Source organism: Sciurus carolinensis, chromosome 4 (genome assembly GCF_902686445.1).
Source record: "Sciurus carolinensis chromosome 4, mSciCar1.2, whole genome shotgun sequence".
NCBI lineage: Eukaryota > Metazoa > Chordata > Mammalia > Rodentia > Sciuridae > Sciurus > Sciurus carolinensis.
This window is the reverse complement of record NC_062216.1, coordinates 93,714,464-93,735,893: the sequence shown is the minus strand read 5'-3', so window position 1 is coordinate 93,735,893 and position 21,430 is coordinate 93,714,464. Positions and strand designations below refer to the sequence as shown.

Sequence of the window (21,430 nt, the reverse complement as noted above, 5' to 3'; positions counted from 1 at the left end):
CAGCTAAAGCTATTTAAGGTTTTTCCTAAAGTGAAATACTAATGTTCTGATATAAACCAAAGTTTAATCTATATGGTAAAATGACATGGTTAAATGGCAAGGATTTCTTAGAAACACTTAACTTTGTGTCTATTTACTCTTTACTTCGTGTCTATTAAGTTTTTTTCTTTAGAACAATTAGTCTTAAAAATTGGGGTTTATACAATTATGGTTAAACAACTGTTAGAGTATTATACTGTGTTACAGAGTCTACATTTTTCTTTAAAAACTAAATTTGGTAAGATAAAAGTGTCAAGGTAATTGTGAAGTGGTCACTAGTTGTATATTAAATGTGTTCATATTTTTCAGGTATACAAGTTTTAAAGCAGGGAATTTATCAAGCTGCTATTCTCCAGATTAAACTTGTCTGTAATGGTAATTTTAAACTTATAAAGAGTAAATTTTATTGGGGATTTATTTCTATCATTTAATGTTCTATTATAGGACCTGTTATCAATAGGGTATATGTAAAATTTGTTACTTTTTACACTGAGATAAAGAATTTCAAATGTAAATGTATTTCTAAACATTAGAGCCTGACTTGTTTAAAGGTTAATTTTGTGAAACATGAAAATATTTTGCCACTTTGACACACAAAAGGAAAGTTAAAAGCTCTCTCAGCCTTTCTTTGATTCATGTTTTAGATACAATGTTAAATTGTGTTAATTATAAGGTTTATATAGACTCAGGAAACAGTATATGTGAACTACTTAATGATATTTAAGGAAGAAACAAAGATCAACATCAGAATAAGAACACTTAAGGTCTGTAAAGAGCCATGCCTTACCTGAGATAAGGCTCTGCCTCCCACCTTACTGCATGTTAGAGTGACTCCAGCTTATTTATTTGTTAGTCAGACTTCAGCTTATTTAAAGTTATAGTCAAAAGATTATTTTTTTGTTGTAAAATTACTATGATCTCAAATAGGGAATATAATGTGGTTCTCAGTCAAAATTCAACATAGCTATTATACAAGCTGAATATATTTTTACTCTTGCTAATTTCATTTTGTAAAACTGTTACCTGTTAATGTTTTGCAGAAGTAGCTGCTTCAAGAACATGCAACCTAGGTAACTTGTGATAATAAGCCATCACCTAACAGATAGTGGTAACTTCCAGAACTAATGCAGACTCCAGTTAGATGAAAGGGTAAATAACTGTAAAGTTATGGACATTAAAGTTAAGGCCCAGTACTCTTACTTTATGACTGGTGAAACTGGCTTGCTGGATGATTAAGATCAAACTTAGAGATTGGAATTAAATACAGAAGGCAAGATAGGCCAGTATTTGGATCTTTTGCCCTCAGTCAGCCTGAACCCAGGGAATAAGAGGACTTCTCTAAGGAGTGCTGCAACCCTGGGTCACACAACCTCCTGATCAAGGAGATTGTTGAGACTAGAGGATGAAAAATCACTCAGTGCATCTGCTGCAAAGGAGGGTCATGGAAAAAGGGAGACATCCCTTAATGCTTCCAAAGGAAGTCACCTCATCAAGGAGACCCCACCTAACCAATGGCACTGGTGGAGCTAAGAAGCTGCTCTTAAGTTCTCTACAAGTGGCCCCTGTGGGAACTCAGCTGACTCTTTAACAAGACAGGAATCAGGTCAATTTGACCAGCTTGATCTTAGACACCCAGCAAAACAGTGAAAACCAAAATATAATCATTCTTGGGCATTTAAAAGAAATAATAGTTAAATGTAACTTAAGATGTACACTTGTATTAGCCCACTAGAATAAAGACTGGAAGCTACAAATGAAAGAAAGATTCTTCAGCAAATGTGCCTGATAACTATCAAGACAAACTGTCAGAGTCAGAAGTTTTTAGTCAGTTTAAGGCCTGCAGACCTTCCTAAGCTACACAGGTAGACTTAACCTATGTTTGCTCATATGATTAGCTATCCCTAAGTAACAGAAGTATAGAGCTCTCTACTAAACACAGGTTATACCAATAAAGGGATATTTTACAAAAATCAGATGACATTAAGTATAGCTTAACTATGTTTTTTTTGGGACATCTATGACATTAAGAGTTAAATGTTGTGTTTACATTCCTGATAACCTGGACAATGTTAAAGTTCCCAAATAAAGGCCTTGTCCTTTCCAGCCTTTGCTAGGCCTAGTTATGGGAACAATTTCTCAATTCTTCCACCCGCCTGGTGAAAGATTGACTTCTGTCATTTTCATGATACTCAGTGGCATGTTCCAGATGCTGCAACATTTACTTTGTACTAATCTCATTTCAGTACTCATGTCTTTTTGTTCTTCTATCATAGAAGCACCCACCCCCAGATGACTTTACAACCTGCTCTTCCCCAACCAGACTTCTACCTTGGACCCCTCGATTGACCCGATTTTTAAAAAAGGAACTCCAAACTGCTTTACCCCTCGCTGCCCCCTTTCAGCTTCGAAGCAGCCAGAACGACCGACGCCCCCTTTTCCTTAAAGCAGTTAGGAGTTCCTATAGCTAAAGGGGGGAATGAAGCCAGAATTAAGGACAGGTAGTTAGTGTAGAAATAGAAAATCGGGTCAATTCGAGGAAATGAAGCCATGAAGCCATCTGCCTTTGGAAGTTGGAGACTGCCCCTGGAAGAATGGAATGTCAAAGATCTCCAGAGCCCATTGATTACCAAATTTACCTGCCTTTATCAAGGACTGCAAACAAGGAGCTGCTAATTAATGCCCCCTGGCCCTTACCCGCCTGAATCACCTTGGCCCTCCCCCTGCCCTTGGCTTCTCACTTATGCAAAACCGGGCCTAGTCACGTAGGCAGGAAGGAGAGAGAGATAAGGGGGGAGAGAACTGGAGAACAAAAGAGACTTTAACCTATAAAAGATGTAGGGTGCGCTCACTTCTTGGGACTTTAGAACATCAGCCATGGCCCCCTTCTCCCTGCCGGGAGAAGTCTGTATTATTCCCTTTAAATAAACCTGCTTAATATGCTTGAAAAAAAAAAAAAAAAAAAAAAAAAAAAAAGAAACTCCAAATTTGGCCAGGCACAGTGGCACACACCTGTAATCCCAGCAGCTCAGGAGGCTGAAGCAGGAGGGTGGTGAGTTCAAAGGCAATCTCAGCAAAAGCAAGGTGTTAAGCAACTTGGTGAGACCCTGTCTCTAAATAAAATACAAAACAGGACTGGTGTGTGGCTTAGTGTTCAAGTACCCCTGGGTTAACTCTCTGATTAACAAAACAAAACCAAAAAAAACCTCCAAATTTTTACATTTAAAAAACAAAACAACAACAAGAACAAAAAAAAAAAAAAACTGGCAAAATTATCAGACCCAACCAAATTTTTACTATGAATAAATGTTAGACCCTTAAAAAAGCCAAATGCTCTAAATTAAATATATAATATACTCTTGGAAAGGCTTTAGATGTTGTAAGACAATATCATGATTCCTTCATAATTCTAACTTAGGGGTAAAGTATATTTAATTGAGGACATCAACAAATACATTTTATAAAGCATTAAGTAAAACTGTTATTCCATCTCATACCTGATTGGTAGAAGATAAGCAATTAAGAGATTGAATTATTTAAAAATTTTAAGTTTCCAAGTTTGAAGACAGCTTGTGCAACTAAAGGAGACCCTATCTCAACATAAAAAATAAAAGAGTGAGGAAGGTAACTCAGTGGTAGAATGTCACTAGGTTTGACCCTCAGTACTGGAAAAAAAAAAAAAATTCTAAGTTTCATCCATGTATTATCTGAAATTTCTAAAATGCTTTCAACAGACACTTTTGCAGAAGAAGTAAAAAAAGTAAATTCACAAATAATTTCTAAGATTTCGTTTATCTTCCCCTTACATTTGGCATATACATGGTGGTTTACCACAGTGTTTCTCAGGTGTGCCATATTGATTCCCTCAGCCCTCAAGGTGGCCAGGTAAGTCTGAAGTATCAGAAGTAGTGACATATACTCTCCTCCCTCATTTACTTCAGTAAAGAATTTTCTTTCCTTCTTTTCTTTCTTTTTGTGGTGCTGGGGCTCAAACCCAGGGCTTGTGCTTGCTAGGCAAGTGTTCTACCACGGAGCCACATTCCCAGTCCCAGTAAAGGATTTTCTATGTGCATAATGACATGAAAAGGTAAGTAAACCTTGCCTACAGGATAATGTATGTTTACAAGAGAAAAATCACTACTGTTCTAAACTGTCACTCATAGGCAAAATGAACTAACATTCTATAAAAGGCATTATTCTCACTATTCTTGTTACCAGTATACTGAAGTACTGGGCTTCAGCTGCAAGCTGAACAAAATTCACATTATCTACATATTTGAGCTTTAGAATTCAAACTGTACAGCTGACTATAAAATCCAAGATATCAACAGTAACAACACCAACAAACTGAATATTTCCTATGCACATGGTATCTCAAATCCTTACATATATTAATTATGTCACATAATTCTTAGATTTTAACATTTCTGCAGAAAGCTAAATATTATAAAAATTAAATAGAGAGTTATAATCTCTTAGACAGTTTCAGATGCCAGGATTTCTTGTATTCTAGGAAGTTAATATAGTGCATATACCAAATACTTAGCAACTCTTCCAGAGAGGGTCTGTAATAGCACCTACTAATCTAACACATTACTATTTCTGCAACAAGATATATGAATATTCACTCTAAATGCAATAAACAAAATATAACAATAGCTGAGCACACTGGCGTGTACTTATATAGTCCCAGCTACTCAAGAGGTTGAGGCAGAAATGCCTGAGTTCAGAAGTTTGAGGCTAGCCTGGGTGGACATTGTAAGACCCCCATCTTAAAAAAAAAAAATAAGTGACATAAATAACTTCTTATCCACTCACATCACATTTTTTTTGCCACCAACTAAGACACGAAAAGACTATCGATTTCTAAAGCTTTTTGGGTTTCAAAGTCCCACACAGAGGGTTGCATATCTGCAATTTGCTCAACATCAAATAGGAAGGTGATATAAAACAATATTTAACATGGGTTTTAGTGTTTCCCAGGCCTAAATTTAAATCCTAGCTGCATCTCTGTAACAACTGACTTTGCAGGGCTGTTCAAAGCATTAAAAGAGGTCAAGAATTTCCCTGTTCTTTGAGCACCTGGCTTACAGTAATACTATATAAATGTTTGCTGTTAATAACATAACTTCAAAGAAGAGTAGGGTTCAAACCTGTATTTGCCTACCCCAAAACCTATGTACCAATGCCAAGGGTTTGGGGAAAAATACTTGGGGATGGTTGGGGGGCGTTTCCACAAAACTTTTGGAGAATGTTTTCAAGGTGAATGTGACCTGTACCACCATCAAGTAATAAACTGAAACTTTAAAGGTAAATATGAACATAATTGCCCCAAATGTTTTACCATGTCATCCCTATTCACAAAAATCAAATGACTGATATTTATAAAATTGGATAAAATAAACAGAAATAAGAAGTCTCCTCTTTTCTATCACAATCTAAAAGTGACACTTTTTCCCTCCAGTGCTGGGGATTAAACCCAGGTCTTGTGCATGCTTCCCAGTAGAAGAGTAATGAGTGGTTTGGGAGGTTTGAGATATTAGCGAGGGCTTGTGTCATAGATTAGAATTTGAGAAGCCACAAATATGATTGGTTTTAGTTCTGGAGCTACAAAGAGGAAACTAGGGAGGCAGGGCTTCTAAAGAGTATTTGGGAGACGGTCCTGGTAGAAGCAGGACGTCCTTTTACAAACACTCAACCAATCTCCCTCTCAAGATGCACTAGATTTTAAGGCTGCAAGGGGCAAGCAGTTACCAGATTGAGCCCAAAACTTTTAAAGGGTGTAAGTGACACCTCAGCACTCTTTCAGCGATGTGAAATCAGACTCACCAAGTTCCTGATCAAAAGCTAGGAAGGCTACGCCTGAGGAAAAGGGAGAAACCAACAGTGGACTAAATCTTACAAGAGTTACAACCAGATCTTGCCCAACTCAATCATAAATGTATTAAATAAGCCCTTGACCATGTCTGCTTAAGAGAAAAAACAGGAAATCCCTTCTGTTGAACACCACCAACTGGAGCTTCTGTGGGTCTCTTAAGACACAATGTCTGGGGTGCAATAAGTGATTTAAAAAGAAGAAAAATGCCATTAATAAATAATACATTTAATGTTTTAATTTATATGATGTCACTAATAAATAACTGGGCATGGTAGTGTGTGGTTGCATTCCAAACTACTAAGGAGGCTGAGACAGGAGGAACACAAGTTCAAGGCCAGCCTGAACAACTTAGTGAGACTCTGTCTCAAAATTTTTTCAAAAAGTGGGAACTGGGGATATAGTTGTTTTACAGTATGCCTGGGTTCAATGTCTAGTACCACAAAAAATTTTAAAACTGAAGAAAAAAAAAAACTGAAGCAGTGAGTTGTTTAAGAGTTTCTTTCTTTCTTTTGAAGTATGGTTGAAATATATTAATTTTAAAGCATAAACAGTATATTCAAATTACTGAGAGCAATGAAAATTCCACTGTAAGCTAAACATAATTTAGGCAGAGTTCAATTATATTATAGACACCTATTTTAATGCTCCAATTACTAAACATTTATATTTATAATTTAAAAGTATGTATATAATACACAGTTTCTCTTTTCCTCCGTGCCTGCAATGAGAGAACCTGCCTGACCACACAACCCTAGAAGCAGCAACTTTCCATTCCATGTGATCCTGTTTTCTTTTTCAGTTGGCTCAATTATCATTTACTCATTCATTCATTAAATTTTATTGACTAACTACTGTGCCAGACACTGTGCTCTCCTGGAACTTCCAGTCTAATGAAAAATCTGAAGTTGAATAGGAGCCAGTCAGACAAAGTTTGCAATCCCAGTGGAGGAAAAGCATCCACAAAGCCCTTGGAGCTGGAAAGGGCTTAGCACATTCAAGGAAGTGAATGAAAGCCAGTGAGAGGATGAGGACAAATGGCTATTAGGATACCTGCTACATGCCAGCCACTATTGTAAGTCCCTTACATGCATTAACTCATTGAATTCTCACACAATCATATGAGTTAGTGCTATTATCATGTGCTTTACAGACCAGGAAACTGAAGCCCAGTGCAATCAAATAATTTGTTCCAAACAACACTGGTTATTAGTGGTAGAACAACATGTTCTAAGGAACACAGGGACATTGTAAAAAGATTATCAAGGGCTGGGGAAATAGCTCAGTCGGTAGAGTGCGCCTTGCAAGCACAAGGCCCTGGGTTTGATCCCCAGCACCGCAAAAAAAAAAAAAAAAAAAAAAAAAAAAAAAAAAATCAAAAGAATAACTTAATCTGAACCTATCATCTTTTTCCCCTTTTAAGTATAAATTTAATACAAAGAAAAGCATACACTAGCTAATTGGTATAATGGTCAGTATATTCTTAAGGAACATAAGTATTTGCTTCATTAAACATACAAATTTGTCACCTTTTTTTTTATTTATAACTCCTTTTGTCTAGGGCATGAATCAAAGTAATATTCCACTACTCATAATTACAAGCAAGGTATTGTACTATATGAGGGAAAACAGTTTAATGATTTTTAAAAATCCCAAGGAACTTGAAAATCATAAAAAAACAGGGTGAGGCAAATATTCATAAATGAACGTCACAGAAATCAATTTAATATAGATGGGTTTTAAAAAACAATGACTGAATGCTAACATGCCAGACCCTGTACTTAGATGCTGGGAAAATAAAGAAAGATGAATGAAATATATAGTCCTGACCTTCAGTGATCACAAACTCTAATGGGGTAAGTTGGACATTTGCACAGGCAATTACCCTAAGAGTAATAAAAGTAATGCTAACTTGAGGAGGGAAAAAGGATTGGCAGGAAACATCTAAGAGAGGTTACGTTTGGAGTGTATTAAAAGATTCATATGAATCTGCAGAACTGATCAACTGGAAAAAAGGATAAGAGACTAATACTTGCATAATCATGAGAATATATTATAAACATCATATCTTTTGTATCATGGCTGAGGTATAGGGTATAGAACCTACATTTCCTAAGTAGCTGGTAATGAGGTGGCAAACTACTGTTAAGGATATGCTACAGAGTTTAGACTTTACCCTAGGAAATGGGAAAACACTGAAAGGTCTTATAAAAAGATTTGTTTTTGGGTTTTTCTGTTTTGTTTTGTTTTGTTTTTTTAGAATAGTTACCCTAACAGTAATACAGAATGTGACTGAGATAGGAAATCAATTAGAAGGCTCTTACAATTATTTCATTTTTAAATCATGTATCTATTTTAGTTATGGATAGACACAAAACCTTTATTTTATTTATATGTGGTGCTGAGGATCGATCCCAGTGCCTCACATGTGCTAGGCAAGTGCAATATCACTGAGTTACAATCCCAGGCTGTGGCTCTTATAATTATTCAGGTAAAAGATGATAAAGATTATTCTGGAGTAATAGCAATAAGGATAAAAAGGAGGAAATCGTTTTAGCAGATATTTAAAAGCAAAAACTTAAAAGATTTATGACTTCAGTCTTTGCATGGAAAAGAAGAACATGGGCTTTTTCTTAAAGGTCTCTACATAGCCAGGCTTTTTTTTTTGGATGCTGGGGATCGAACCCAGGGCCTTGTGCTTACAAGGCAAGCACTCTACCGACTGAGCTATCTCTCCAGCCTCCCATAGACAGGCTTTTGAGAGTCAGAAGTTAAACAAGGTCACGCCTAAAGGCAATAAGATCTGAGATGCATATTTGTGTCACCTTCAATGTATCACAATCCCACTCAAAGATCTAGATCAGCTGCCTACAACTTTCCACATCATATCTAAACTCCTATGTGTATGACAGACAAATCCCTTCAATTTCTTGCCTACCCCTTTCATTCTAACTCCCACCCGACATCATCAGTTCTGATACTCGATTCATATTGTATTTTGCAAGTACAGTTTTTGTCTCAAAAGAGAATACTGTCAAATCTCTAATCAGTTTTTTGTTTTTTGTTTTTTAATTAAGGTTTGAAGACTAAGTAAAAAAATGTTAACAGTGCTGTTTCATTCTTCTGGGTAAAAGGACCAACTACTCTGAAAAGAACTTTAGATGGCTCTCTCCAAAACTCCCAGTGGTGTGTTTAACAAACAGTAAGTTCTGCCTCTGAGCTCTCCTCTCCAAGTCTCTTTGTCATAAGAAAAATAAATTCGTTAAAAAAAAAAAAAAAAAAAAAAAGACAGGGGAAATTATTCAAAACCAGGATTCAGCATCAGAATCAGCTGTGGATCCTCTAAGCTATACTCATGCCTAGAGTCTGATTCTGTGGCATCCAGGTATCTACAGTTTACAAAGGTTCACAGTTGAGACAGATCTGATCCCAGCTTAAAAGAGGTTGTGGAGATTGGTGAATTTTCAATTAGTCAGTTACTAAGTTTGAGCAGACAGCAATCTAGTAGCTAAAGTCAGCTTTGATTTCATCTGTTATTACCTAATATTCTGGAAGTCAAAAGTGAACAATACTAAATATGATACTATGCAAAGAATATGAAATTCTGAAGTTGTAGTTCAGGTCTGGGTTCATCTGTTAATTAAAGCTTCTGTGACCTTGGGCAAAGTACCTGACCTATTCTCTATGTCTTAATTTCTCAGTGTAAAAATGAAGAAGTTGTAACAAGATAAATTCTTTGATTCTGATCTTCAAAGTTAACACTAATTTAAAATGGGTAGCCACGCTAAATGCTTTGTGTTAAAAAAAAAATAAGACATATTACATTGAAAAAACTTTTAGAGAAAGGAATGATTCTTCTCCCACCCCAGTTGGTCCCCCCGCCCCCCGTTTTCTGTGCAGTACCAGGAATTGAACCCAGAGCTTTGTGCATGCCACACAGGGTTTCAACCACTGAGCTACATCCCTATCCCTTTTTAATTTATTTTCTTTTTTAAAAATAGCTTTATTGAGGCAAAATTGAAGTATAATAAAATGCACATATTTGAGGTATGCAATTTGGTCAGTTTTGACATACATATAACCAATACAATCAATATCAAAAGCATTTCCATTACTTTTTTTAAAATTTGAAATCATGCAGACTGTGTTTCCTGTATGATTTATTACATTAGACATCAACCACCTTAAGATATATATAACCCCACTCGCACATGTCAACTACTTCAACATAAAATGGAATATTATTCAGTCATAAATAACAATAATATTATGGCATTTGCAGATAAATAGTTGGGATTGGAGAATATCATGCTAAGTGAAATAAGCCAATCCCAAAAAACCAAAGGCCGAATGTTTTCCCTGATAAGCGGACAATGATATATAATGGGGGTGGGGGTCGGGGACTGAGAGAAGAATGGAGAAACTTTAGATTACATAGAGGGAAATGAGGCGGGGAATGAAAAATGGTGGAATGAGACAGACATCATTACCCTATGTACATGTATGATTACACGAATGATATGAATCTACATCGTGCACAACCATAGAAACGAAAAGATGTACTCCATTTATGTACAAAGAATCAAAATGTAGCCTGTAAAAATAAAAAAAAATTTAATAAAAATAAAAATAAAAAATAAAAAAGAGCTTTTTTGATATTCACAACCTTTTTAGGTAAAATAAAATAAAATAAATGGTACACATAAATATCTCATAGGTCAAAGAAGAAAGCATGAGAAAAGTAAATACAAAGTGCATTGAACTAAGTGATAAAAAAGCTTAAAATATCAGGATCTCTGAGATGAAACAGTACTCAGATGAACATTTATAACAAAGTACTTGTATCAGAAAGAAGCTAGATTAACAATCAAATTATCTTCAAATTAGGTAGTAGGAAGGAAAAACAAAAGTAGAAGCAGAAATATATGAAATAGAGAAGAAATAATACAGCTAAAAGGTGAAAAAATGAAAGTCTAATCAAGAAGCAGCAAGAACACAAAAATTAATACCAATGGAAACAGAGCTATAAAAATAACTCTACAGATGCTAAAAATACATTAAGGTAATATTACAACTGCATGCCAACATACATGATAGCTTACACAACATGGTCTATATTAGAGAAGGATCTGTGTGTTGCTGAGAAGAAAGTGTATTCAGTCACTGATGGATGAAACATTCTATACATGTCTGTAAGTCTAAATTATCAATTGCATTTTTTAGTTCTATAGCTTCTTTATTTAGTTTTTGTTTAGAGGATCTAACCAGTGGTGACAGAGGCATGTTAGTTACCCTGTATTACTGTGTTTTGGTCAGTTTGATTCTTGAATCTGAGAGGGTTTGTTTGATGTACATAGGTGCTCCATGGTTTGGGGCATAAATATTTATGATTGTTATGACTTATTGAAGTATTATTCCCTTAGGTGGTATAAAATGTCCTTCTTTGTCCCTTATGATTAACTTTGGCTTGAAAGTCCACTTTATCTGATATGAGGGTATCTCCTTGTTTACGAGATTCATGTGAATGAATGTTTTTCCCCTTCTTTTTACTTCAGTATGTAGATGTCTTTGCCTATGAGGTGAGTCTCTTGAAGACAGCATTTTGTTGGGTCTTGTTTTTCAATCCAATCTGCCAGTCTATGTCTTTTGATTGATGGGTTTAGGCCATTTACATTCAATGTTATTATTGAGAAATAATTTTTATTCCCTTCCCTTTTTATTAATTTCTGGTTTTTACTTTGGATTAGTTTCTCCTTTATTTGACTACTCTTCTAGAGTAATTCTTCCCTTTGCTGGTTTTCACTTTTTAAAAAAATTTCTTCTTCGTGAAATATTTTGTTGAGAATGTTTTGGACTGCAGGATTTCTAGCTGTGAATTCTTTTAACTTTTGTTTATCATGGAATGTTTTTATTTCACCGTCAATTCTGAAGCTTAATTTTGCTGGGTGTAGTATTCTTAGCTGGCATTCATTTTCTTTCAGAGTTTGGTATATATTATTCCAACATCTGGGTCTGGGTTGAGAAGTCAGCTGAGATCTGAATTGGTTTTCCTCTAAATGTTACCTGCTGTTTTTCTCTGGCTGTCTTTAAAATTTTATCCTTATTCAGTATGTTAGGCATTTTCATAATTAATGTGCCTTGGTGTGGGTTGGTTGTAATTTTGTGTATTTAAGTCTCCCATATTTGACTTTCCACTTCATTCTTTAGGTTTGGGAAATTTTCTGATATTATTTCATTGAAAAGACTGTACATTCCTTTGGTTTGTATCTCTGAGCCCTCGTCTCTCCTGATAAATCTTAAATTTGGTCTTTTCAGGTTGCACCATATCTCTTGGAAGTTCTGTTCATGGTCTCTTAACATTTTTTCTCCATGGTCAACTTTGTTTTCAAGATTATATATTTCATCTTCAAGATTATATATTTCATCTTCATTGCCTGAGGTTCTGTCTTCCAAGTGGTTTAGTCTGATGGTGATGCTTTCCATTGGTTTATTGATTCCTGCATTTTGAGAATTTCTGCTTGATTTTTTTTTCAGAATCTCTTTATTGAAGTGATTTTCATTTCCTGTATTTTCTCTCTGATCTTACTCCTCACATCGTCCTTTACCTCACAGATTAGTTTAACTATGTACATTCAAAATTCCTTATCTCGTCCTTTACCTCACAGATTAGTTTAACTATGTACATTCAAAATTCCTTCTCTGACATTTCTTCCACAATGGTGTCATTAGATTCTGTTCTGGAAGTATCTTGGTTTGTTTGGGGCAATTTTTTCCCTTGCTTTTTCATGTTATTTGTGGGTCTACCCATCTAACAGCATGGATCTGAGGCAGATTTTCTGTCCTGTGGACATGCAGTGCCCTTGAAGGTTTCTAGTATCTCACTGTTTAGGGAGAGACAGACAATAACAACCAATGCAAACAATATACAGTATTAAACCAAACAGTTATGACATCTAAAATGCTAATTATCACAATAAACAAATGACATGATTGGTTTTGGCCTACAATAAAAGCAGGAAGTTTGCAAAAGGGTTTATAATTTTAAATGGTGGATGGGGGAGAACGAAGTGATAAAGGTCATGATAATTGTGAGGAAGAAGGAGAGAAGATAGAAGTAAAAAAGTAAAGGAAGAGAGAAAGAGAACAAGAGAGACCGACTTTTAGTGGAAGAAAAGAAAGAAAAAGAATCAAGGGAAACAGGTAAGTGAAAAATATATCTATAAAGTAAAAATTAAAAAATAATTAAAAATAATATAAAAAGACTCAAAACAAAAACAAAACTAAAATATACTAATCAAACACCCCAGTCCTCAAAACACTGATTAATGAAAAATGACTGGCTTCAGAAATGTTAGAAATGAGAAAAAAAACAAATATGAGTATGTATAAATGTTCATGTACCATTAAGGTGACAATTAAACAGAGGAATGAAAAAAAAAAAAAAAAAAGGAGGAAAAAAAAAAACCTGATGAAAAGTTAAAGTATTCTTTGTATTGGAGTTCAAAAGATTGTCAACATCTCTTCTCAGCAGTTATAGGTGGGGTCATCTGGAATGTGATGCTCCACCTTTCAGACTGCTGGAGCAAGAGAGGTAATCCTGTAGGTGGAATTCCTGGAGGCACAGTTTAGGCTTAGGTGGGCACCAGGCTCTTTGCTGAATGCCAGTTGGTCTGGAGATTTTAAATTAGTGCACCTCCAGGGCCCAGTAACTGCTGGTATACATTGGAAGATTGTATCCCAGGGTGTCCCCCTGGGTTCCACTCATGTGGTAGAGGAATCCATTCTTAGCCCCCTAAGTTACCTGTGGCCCACATGTTTCCTGGTCTTGGGTGCAGCCTCCAAACTCAATCTCTCCCCGCCCTTCCAAATTCCCAGCCAGATGCTTCTCTCCTAGCCTGTCCTGCAAGCAGGTTGGTAGCTGGGATTACAGGTGCGCACCACCATGCCCAGCCTGGTTTCCTTTTTGTGTTAACTCAAGGTATCACTTGAAATAGTAGAGAGATTTAAAAAGACAGACACACAGATGACCCTCCTAGTAACACCACAGATCTACTTTTAGAACAAAGGCCAGACATATTTGTCTGGAATAAAGTAAAACTGTGGCATGTAGTCACTTGTTACTGTTACTGGTCCAACATAAATGCTCACACTCATTATGTGAGTTCAGTTAATATATTTAGCCAGTTGCATTTCTTTAGCAAACATGTAGTATTAGGTTTATGGATAAAGTGTGAAACAGAATATACACTTTAGTGAAATAGATGTATCTTGCTAGAAGTCAATACCTTTTAAGAATATAGATTCTATTAATTTCATCAAATATAAATTTGTATCATGAAATTAACCCACTAAAGCAAACATTTGTGGAAAGCTTCCAAAATAATGTAGAATTAGAATAATTTTAAACATTAAAAAATATAGTTATATGAAAAACCTGATCTACACATAATCCAAATCATACATTCATGAACATTGTTTTTAACTTTTGCAAAGATATTTCTTCAAAAGAGGTCATAGTTTTTGACTGTTAATAATTTTATCTAGGAATTAGTAATATTTCATACCAGTAAGCTAATTATTAATGATGTCTAACATACATATGGCACATTTTATATTACTGAAAAGGAAGTTTACCTCTTGATTTGTCACCTTATTTGTGAACAGATGTAGGGTTGAAAAATCTACTTCAAAAGTCTATTTATAAAAATTTAAAATAACAGACAATGTTTCTTTCAAAAGCTGTTATAATATTCTGTGTTCTTACCTAGCATTAACCTAGATACTCTGAAGCACAAATTAATGTCAGATCCTTGCTAATGAAGCCCTGTACAATTAATAAGAAAGGCAAAATGTTAACAATAAGTGACTAAGACAAGTATCTGTAGTCAAGTACTTTAGGGATCAATACAGGAAACTAAATAAGATAGTATAACTTGTCCAGGCACAGGCGGCTGAGGCAAGAGGATCACAAGTTGGAGGTCAGCTTTGGCTCAAATCAGGTATTAATGCCTTGAAAGATATATACAAAAAAATGAGTAAGTGGGAAAGAATAAAAAAATTAAACAGTAAATAATACAACCCTTGAATGTTTGTGTCCTCCTAAAATTCATGTTGAAACCCCAACCCCAATATGATGGTACTTGGAGTTGGGAGTCTTTGGGAAACAATGAGGTCAAGGATGGAGACCTCATGATGAGACTAGTGCCTTTATAAGAAGAGACAGGAGAGAGTCTGCTTCCTCTCTGTCTGGTTGATGCAAGAACACATCAAGAAGACAACTGCCGCAAACCAGGAAGAGGGCCCTGACTCTAACTCAACCACACTCGCACCCTGATCTCTGACTTTCTAGCTCTAGAACTGTGAGAAATAAATTTCTGTTGTTTTAAGTCACTCAATCTGTGGTAATTTGTTACAGCATCCCAAACTAAAACCCTTATAACTTTAGTGATAAGTGTAATACTTATCACTAAACCTGCTGGTTTTCCACTAGTGTTCTGCCATTGGAGATTATGTTTTTTTCTGTTTTATATTAACCTCTGTATCTAATGGTGGCATGCCAATAACTGGCAATTAATAAACATTTGTCATTTTTAATGAAAGCATACTTGACATTTTGACTTACTTCTTCATAAACACTAAAATAGTGAGAGATGTCTTTTCAGACAACTAGTAAAATGCTTGATGTTGCCTTCTGATTACAAATGTGCACTTTGTGCACAAGCCATACAACATATTTCACAGTCTGACTCTGACTTATTGCCAGTCTCATCTTCTACCTCCACCCTGTTAGTCTATACCCTCCCAAACTAAACCTCTGCCTGCTCTCTAATCCCACAAGGTCTAGAAGGTCCTTCAACCATTTCTCTACTATATTCTCCTATTCATCTTCCAAAATTGTTGCCACTCCTTTGAAGCTTTCAGGTAGAATTAACCCTTGTCTGCACCTCTCACAGCCTAACTTCTACTACGCAGCTCAACAGACTGTATTATAACCATCAATTTCCCTCCAGAAATAAAAGTACCTAAGGGTAAAGGCTCATTCCTTTTGGTAGTCCATACTGATCATAGTATCTTTTCTTGTACAGTTGTCCCAGTCCGCTGGGGATCGGTTCAAGGAGTCTGCACATATCTAAATCTGCAGAAGTTTATGTCTTCTCAATGTAAATACTATGTAAGTAGTTATTATAATGTAACGCAATTGTTAAATATTTTGGGAATAACAACAAAAAAGACTGCACATGTTCAAAACAGCTGCATTCGTAAAAAAATTTTTTTTAGTTGTAGATGGACACAATACTTTCATTTTATTTATTTCTATGTGGTGCTGAGAATAGAACCCAGTTCTTCACATGAGCTAAGCAAGCACTTTCCCACTGAGCTACAACCCCAGTCCAACAGCTGCAATTTTTAAAAGAATATTTTTGATCTGGTCTTGAAGGTTGTTTGAATCCATGGATGTGAAACCTATGGATACGGAGGGCTGGCTGTACAGGAGAACTAAACAGCTATTGAATATAAGAAAGAGTAAACAGAGAAACATTGTTCAAGATTTCTCTAATAGAACCTGGCAATGCATGTGTGTGTGAGCACTCACATACAATCAAAATGAAGTCAAAATCTGACAGATTAAATGGTGATTATGGCTTTGCAAAATAATTTTTTAAGTCAAGTTTCTTCACTGGAGGATGTTAGCAGAGAACATGGAAAAAGGGAACAAGTCTAAGGGGTTTGAGTATGAACTTAGAGCACAGAAGACCACCCTGAGAATGAGCAGGTCCTGTGCAGAAGTTGTCAGGGGCGTCAGGGGTGTAATGTGGCCCAGGAGGACTTGTAGATCTAGAAGATGGTGATTCAAGTTTTGAGCACAATCACCCAAAAGAAGAAATCCACAGCTAAGTGCCAGACCTAGTCTTTGATTTGACTCTGCTCAGTGTGGGTCAGGGCAAGGAAGACTTCTCAGAAGAACCAAATGTTGGTCAAACAAACAGGAAAGAAAACCCACCCAGGCTGTACTTCTGGCACAGGTTCAATTTCTGCTCAATGGACACCCATTCCAAGTTCACAGTTGTGCTAAGGTTGGATCATTCCAAGAGTCTGTGGGGCAAGGCTTGATGGAGGGACCATTACAAGGATCATGAACAAATGCTCCCCAGTAAAGCTTACTCCCTCTGGCTTCAATGCCTTTGCTACTTTCAACCTAGACTCTTTGCTTTTATCAGAAGTATTTGCAATAAGGTTCCATTTAATAATGAACTTTATAAGTAAGCATAAAATTATCTAACTTAGAAATTTTTGTTCACTGATTTTTCAGAACCACACTCTATTACAAAGTTAGATGTATTTCTGGCAATAAAACTGTCATGAAATCCAATAAGACACCCCAAAATTTAAATTTTAAAAAGTACTATTAGTAGTAATTCAATATCAAAACCGAAGAAGAATCTTGGAATTTGATTTCAGAGCTCTACATCTTCCAGAGCAAATGCTTTTTTCTTTGTCCACGTGTTTTACTCTATCTTCTGGCAAGACCTCTATAAAATGTTCTTTCAATCATTTCTTAACCTAATCACTTTTGGAAGGTTTAGATTAACAAACATCATGCAATAAAAGTTAATTCTGGGAAGTTTCATTTTTATCAGTTAAGTCAAATTGTCAATAGGACACATGTTCTAAAATTTTAAAGACAGTAGGGTAGAGAGCTGACTTTAATTGGGTAAATTCTGTCAACATAAACTATATACCAAAATTGGAAATAAACGAATATGAAATTCTAAGAAAAAAGATTTCTTCATTTTAGTATAGTTAATGATATTAATAGCTATTTTACTAACAGTCCATTATTTGCTCCACACTTACCGTAAATTCTAATTTATCCAAAAACTCTTTAGAAGAAAATTGAACCTCAGAGGTTAAAAGTAATGGAACTGGCACTGGAATCCAGTCCTTGATACATCTATAGTTAAACCATTTTGATATTATACAACAGTAACAGCCTTAAGCTAAAGCATAGATGAACCTTCTTCAGAGAGTTCCAACCACTTTCCTCTCAATGCTATTCAAAGGTAACCTCCATGGAAAGGTTAAAAAGCCAAGAGATACACATATTTGAGTATGAAATGCTCAGAAGCTAGTCTATAAAAAAAGAAAGCAATGGATTAAACAGGGGCTTTCTAAATACTGGATTAAATGCCAGGTGGTAACATCAATTTCAAGTATGAATTCCATGCTGGTGAGGGAAAAAAGAATTTTGATTCAATAAAAATTCTGTTCCAGTAGCTCTGCAAATTTCATGGCTCATCTGCATTCTCTTAAAGCTCCTTCACTGATGGTACTTGTTTAGAAAGAACTAAGAGCCAATTTTAATATAGGAATTCTTTAATTATATCTGTTTGGGACAGTTATATGTGGCTACCCATCCTGGCATCAAAGTAATTAGCATTAAAGATCAAAGTCTTCTTGCATGAATCCAGAATACAAGCTTGTTTGGATTCTATGTCATGGAACCACAGAAAGAATCCAGTAAGTCAACTTTCACTGAATTTATTTATGCCTGTCATTTCCTTTGGGGCAATTCATTTTACAGACTGTTGGAAAAATAAGGGATTCAAAACTGGTTGGCTTTTATTGTTTATTATTAACTCCTTAAGCACTAGCCATACAACTGTAGTTAATTCAGCCACATTGCTGGTTCTAAAGGTAACTTAATCATCTTAAGTCAAAGGCATTTCTAAAATCAACTGACAGGAAAGAGAGATTAACTGATATTATCATATTGCTCCTGAAGTCAGGAATAAGAAAATTCAGATGAATTATGAAAATGAGAATACTGCAAAAGAAAAGAGCAACAAGCTACTTTTTGTTCTTTACTAAACTTGAAATTAAATTTTCTTTGTTTCCACTTGCTACTCATTCTCTTGTTAAAACTGTTTTATTATTAACATCAATAAACATGCTGTGAACAGTTTAGAGAGCAGCTGCATGTGTTCACAGACTCACAGTATCTCAAGGCTGGAAGGAAGTACCAAAGGCCATCTAATGCAACTACCTGTCCCAGGAATGTGCTCTTTTTTTAAAAAAAAAACATGTCTTAGAGAAGAAAGCCAATATATAGAACATCTACCCATTGAAGAAGCCCACTGCATCTCTGGATATTTCTCTCGGAAAGTTCTCATTTAGTGAGTTGAAATCTGTCTCACTATCGCTTCCACTCAATTATATCTTTAAGTCATAAAAACAAATTATTTAAGTTCTCTTTCATATGAAACTCTTTGAACATCTAAAGACAGTGACCTTCTTCTGCAGCTATCTCTAGTCCTTCAAATGTTCCTAATATGAAATGCTACTGAACCTCCTAAGTCCCCTATGTTAGGCAATCTACAAAAATTTTAACTTAATTTGAATGCATACTTAAAATGATTATGTATTTTTTTACTTTGGTACTGGGGATTGAAACCAAGGGCATTCTACCACTCGGCTGTAACCCCAGCTCTTTTTTATTTTTAATTTTTATTGTTTTTTAGTTGTAAAGGGATACAATGAGTTTATTTTGTTTATTTTTATGTGGTGCTGGGGATCAAGACCAGTGCTTCACACATGCTAGGCAAATGTTCTACCACTAAACCACAATCCCAGCCCCTCCAGCCCTTTTTTATTTTGAGACAGGGTCTTGGTAAATTGCCAAGGCTAGCCTTGAACTTGTGATTCTCCTATCTCAGTCTCACAAGGAGCTGGGATACCCAAAAATATTTAAAACTTTGAATTACCTAAACACAAAACATATTGGTTTCCAAATTTAAATCAGATGAGTTGATGATCAAGTATAGCAAAATTTTCCTCATAAATGCATATACTTCTATTACAACTCAATAATACAGACACAAGACCACTTTTAATACTATTTAAATAATTAATTGCTCTTAACTGTTTCAAATGTATAATAGATATTAAGTATTAACTAAAAATTTTAATAAGCATCTAAAATACCTTTCTACAAAGTTTTGGAAAACAGGATAAATCATAAATTCTGAAGTTATACAAAAAATGATTACTCTCCTGTAATGGAAAGCTTTCACTCAAATGCAAAACAAAACAAAACACCAAAGCAAAGCACCCTGAATTTTCTAGCAAAAGTCAGAAACTCTGCATTTCAAAAGTATTTCAGGCACATTTTAATATGGGCCTGAGATGGACCAGATAATCTATTTCAAGATCTTCACTTTGGTTATCAAGAGAAGTCACCTATTATATTTCATACATACTTAGATTATTTGGTAGTTCACAAAATATTCAATTAAGTACTTGCTACACAGAATATTTTGAGAGGTTAATATCATCTAAATTACACCCAAAAACCATTAAACATTCATACACACTTACCCAAGACTCATGGTATAAAACTGTTAGTAGATACATCGCATAATCATAATTCTGTCTCTTTAAAGGGCACCTTTGAAAGAGAAAGAGGGAAGATGTCAAAATTCTAGAAACTTAGTATACAGAATAATTTGCAAAACATATACTAAACACAAAAGATAATATCTTTAGGAATTCTTTGTTTTTACGAAAATTTTGTTTTGGAATAAGAATAGTAGCTCATTATCTGTGGATACTCAACACTGTGTGTATTTTTATCTTTGCTTTCCTCGCTAATGGAGTTATTTGTATATAACAGCTTATGCTATTTTTAATATGACTGTGTCCAATTCAAGTCCCCTTCACCATCTCATAATCTGTGGAATGGCACAAGCATAACTAATGAACTCATTTTAAAAATAGTTAAGAAGAGCTAGGCACAGTAGTGTGTATTTGTAGTCTTATCTACTTGGGAGGTTGAGATATGAGGATCACTTGAGTCCAGAAGTTCAAAGGCCAGACTGGGCAACACAGCAAGATTCCATCTCAAAATAAATAAATAAATAGTTAAAAAACAAATAGGCAGCTTTTTTGCAATGAGTTTGCTACCAGAACACAGGTATCATGAAAAACATCACTAAATCAAAGCCAAAATGGTCTTGAAAGGAAAAGATTCATATCAACATCCTTGTCATTGGACACGTAGATTCAGGTAAGTCTGATCTACTGGCCATCTGATCTACAAATGTGGTGGGGTCGACAAAAGAATCATTGAAAAATTTGAGAAGGAAGCTGCTGAGATGGGAAAGGGCCCCTTCAAGTATGCCTGGTCTTGGACAAACTGAAAGCTGAGTGTGAACGTGGTATCACCATTGACATCTCCCTGTGGAAATATGAGACCGGCAAGTATTATGTGACTATCATTAATGCTAATATGCCTAGGTTCAAGGGATGGAAAGTCACCCATAAAGATGGCAATGCCAGAGGAACCACACTGCTTGAGGCTTTAGATTGCATCCTGCCCCCAACTTGTCCAACTGACAAGCCTTTGAATCTGCCCCTCCAGGATGTCTACAAAATTGGTGGTATTGGTACTGTCGCTATGGGCCAAGTAGAGTGTTCTCAAGCCTGGCATGGTGGTAACCTTTGCTCCAGTCAATGTCACAA

The 21,430-nt window shown here is 35.5% G+C and overlaps 1 protein-coding gene across 1 annotated transcript in view; it reads right to left on the bottom strand.

Moving 5' to 3' along the window:
* Positions 1–21,430, bottom strand: part of Mrps35 (mitochondrial ribosomal protein S35) — a 55,732-nt gene that overhangs the window by 10,185 nt on the left and 24,117 nt on the right. The window contains exon 7 of the mRNA XM_047551146.1: positions 20,288–20,357. Coding sequence (XP_047407102.1) covers positions 20,288–20,357 — 70 coding nt within the window. The remainder of the gene's footprint in view (positions 1–20,287; positions 20,358–21,430) is intronic.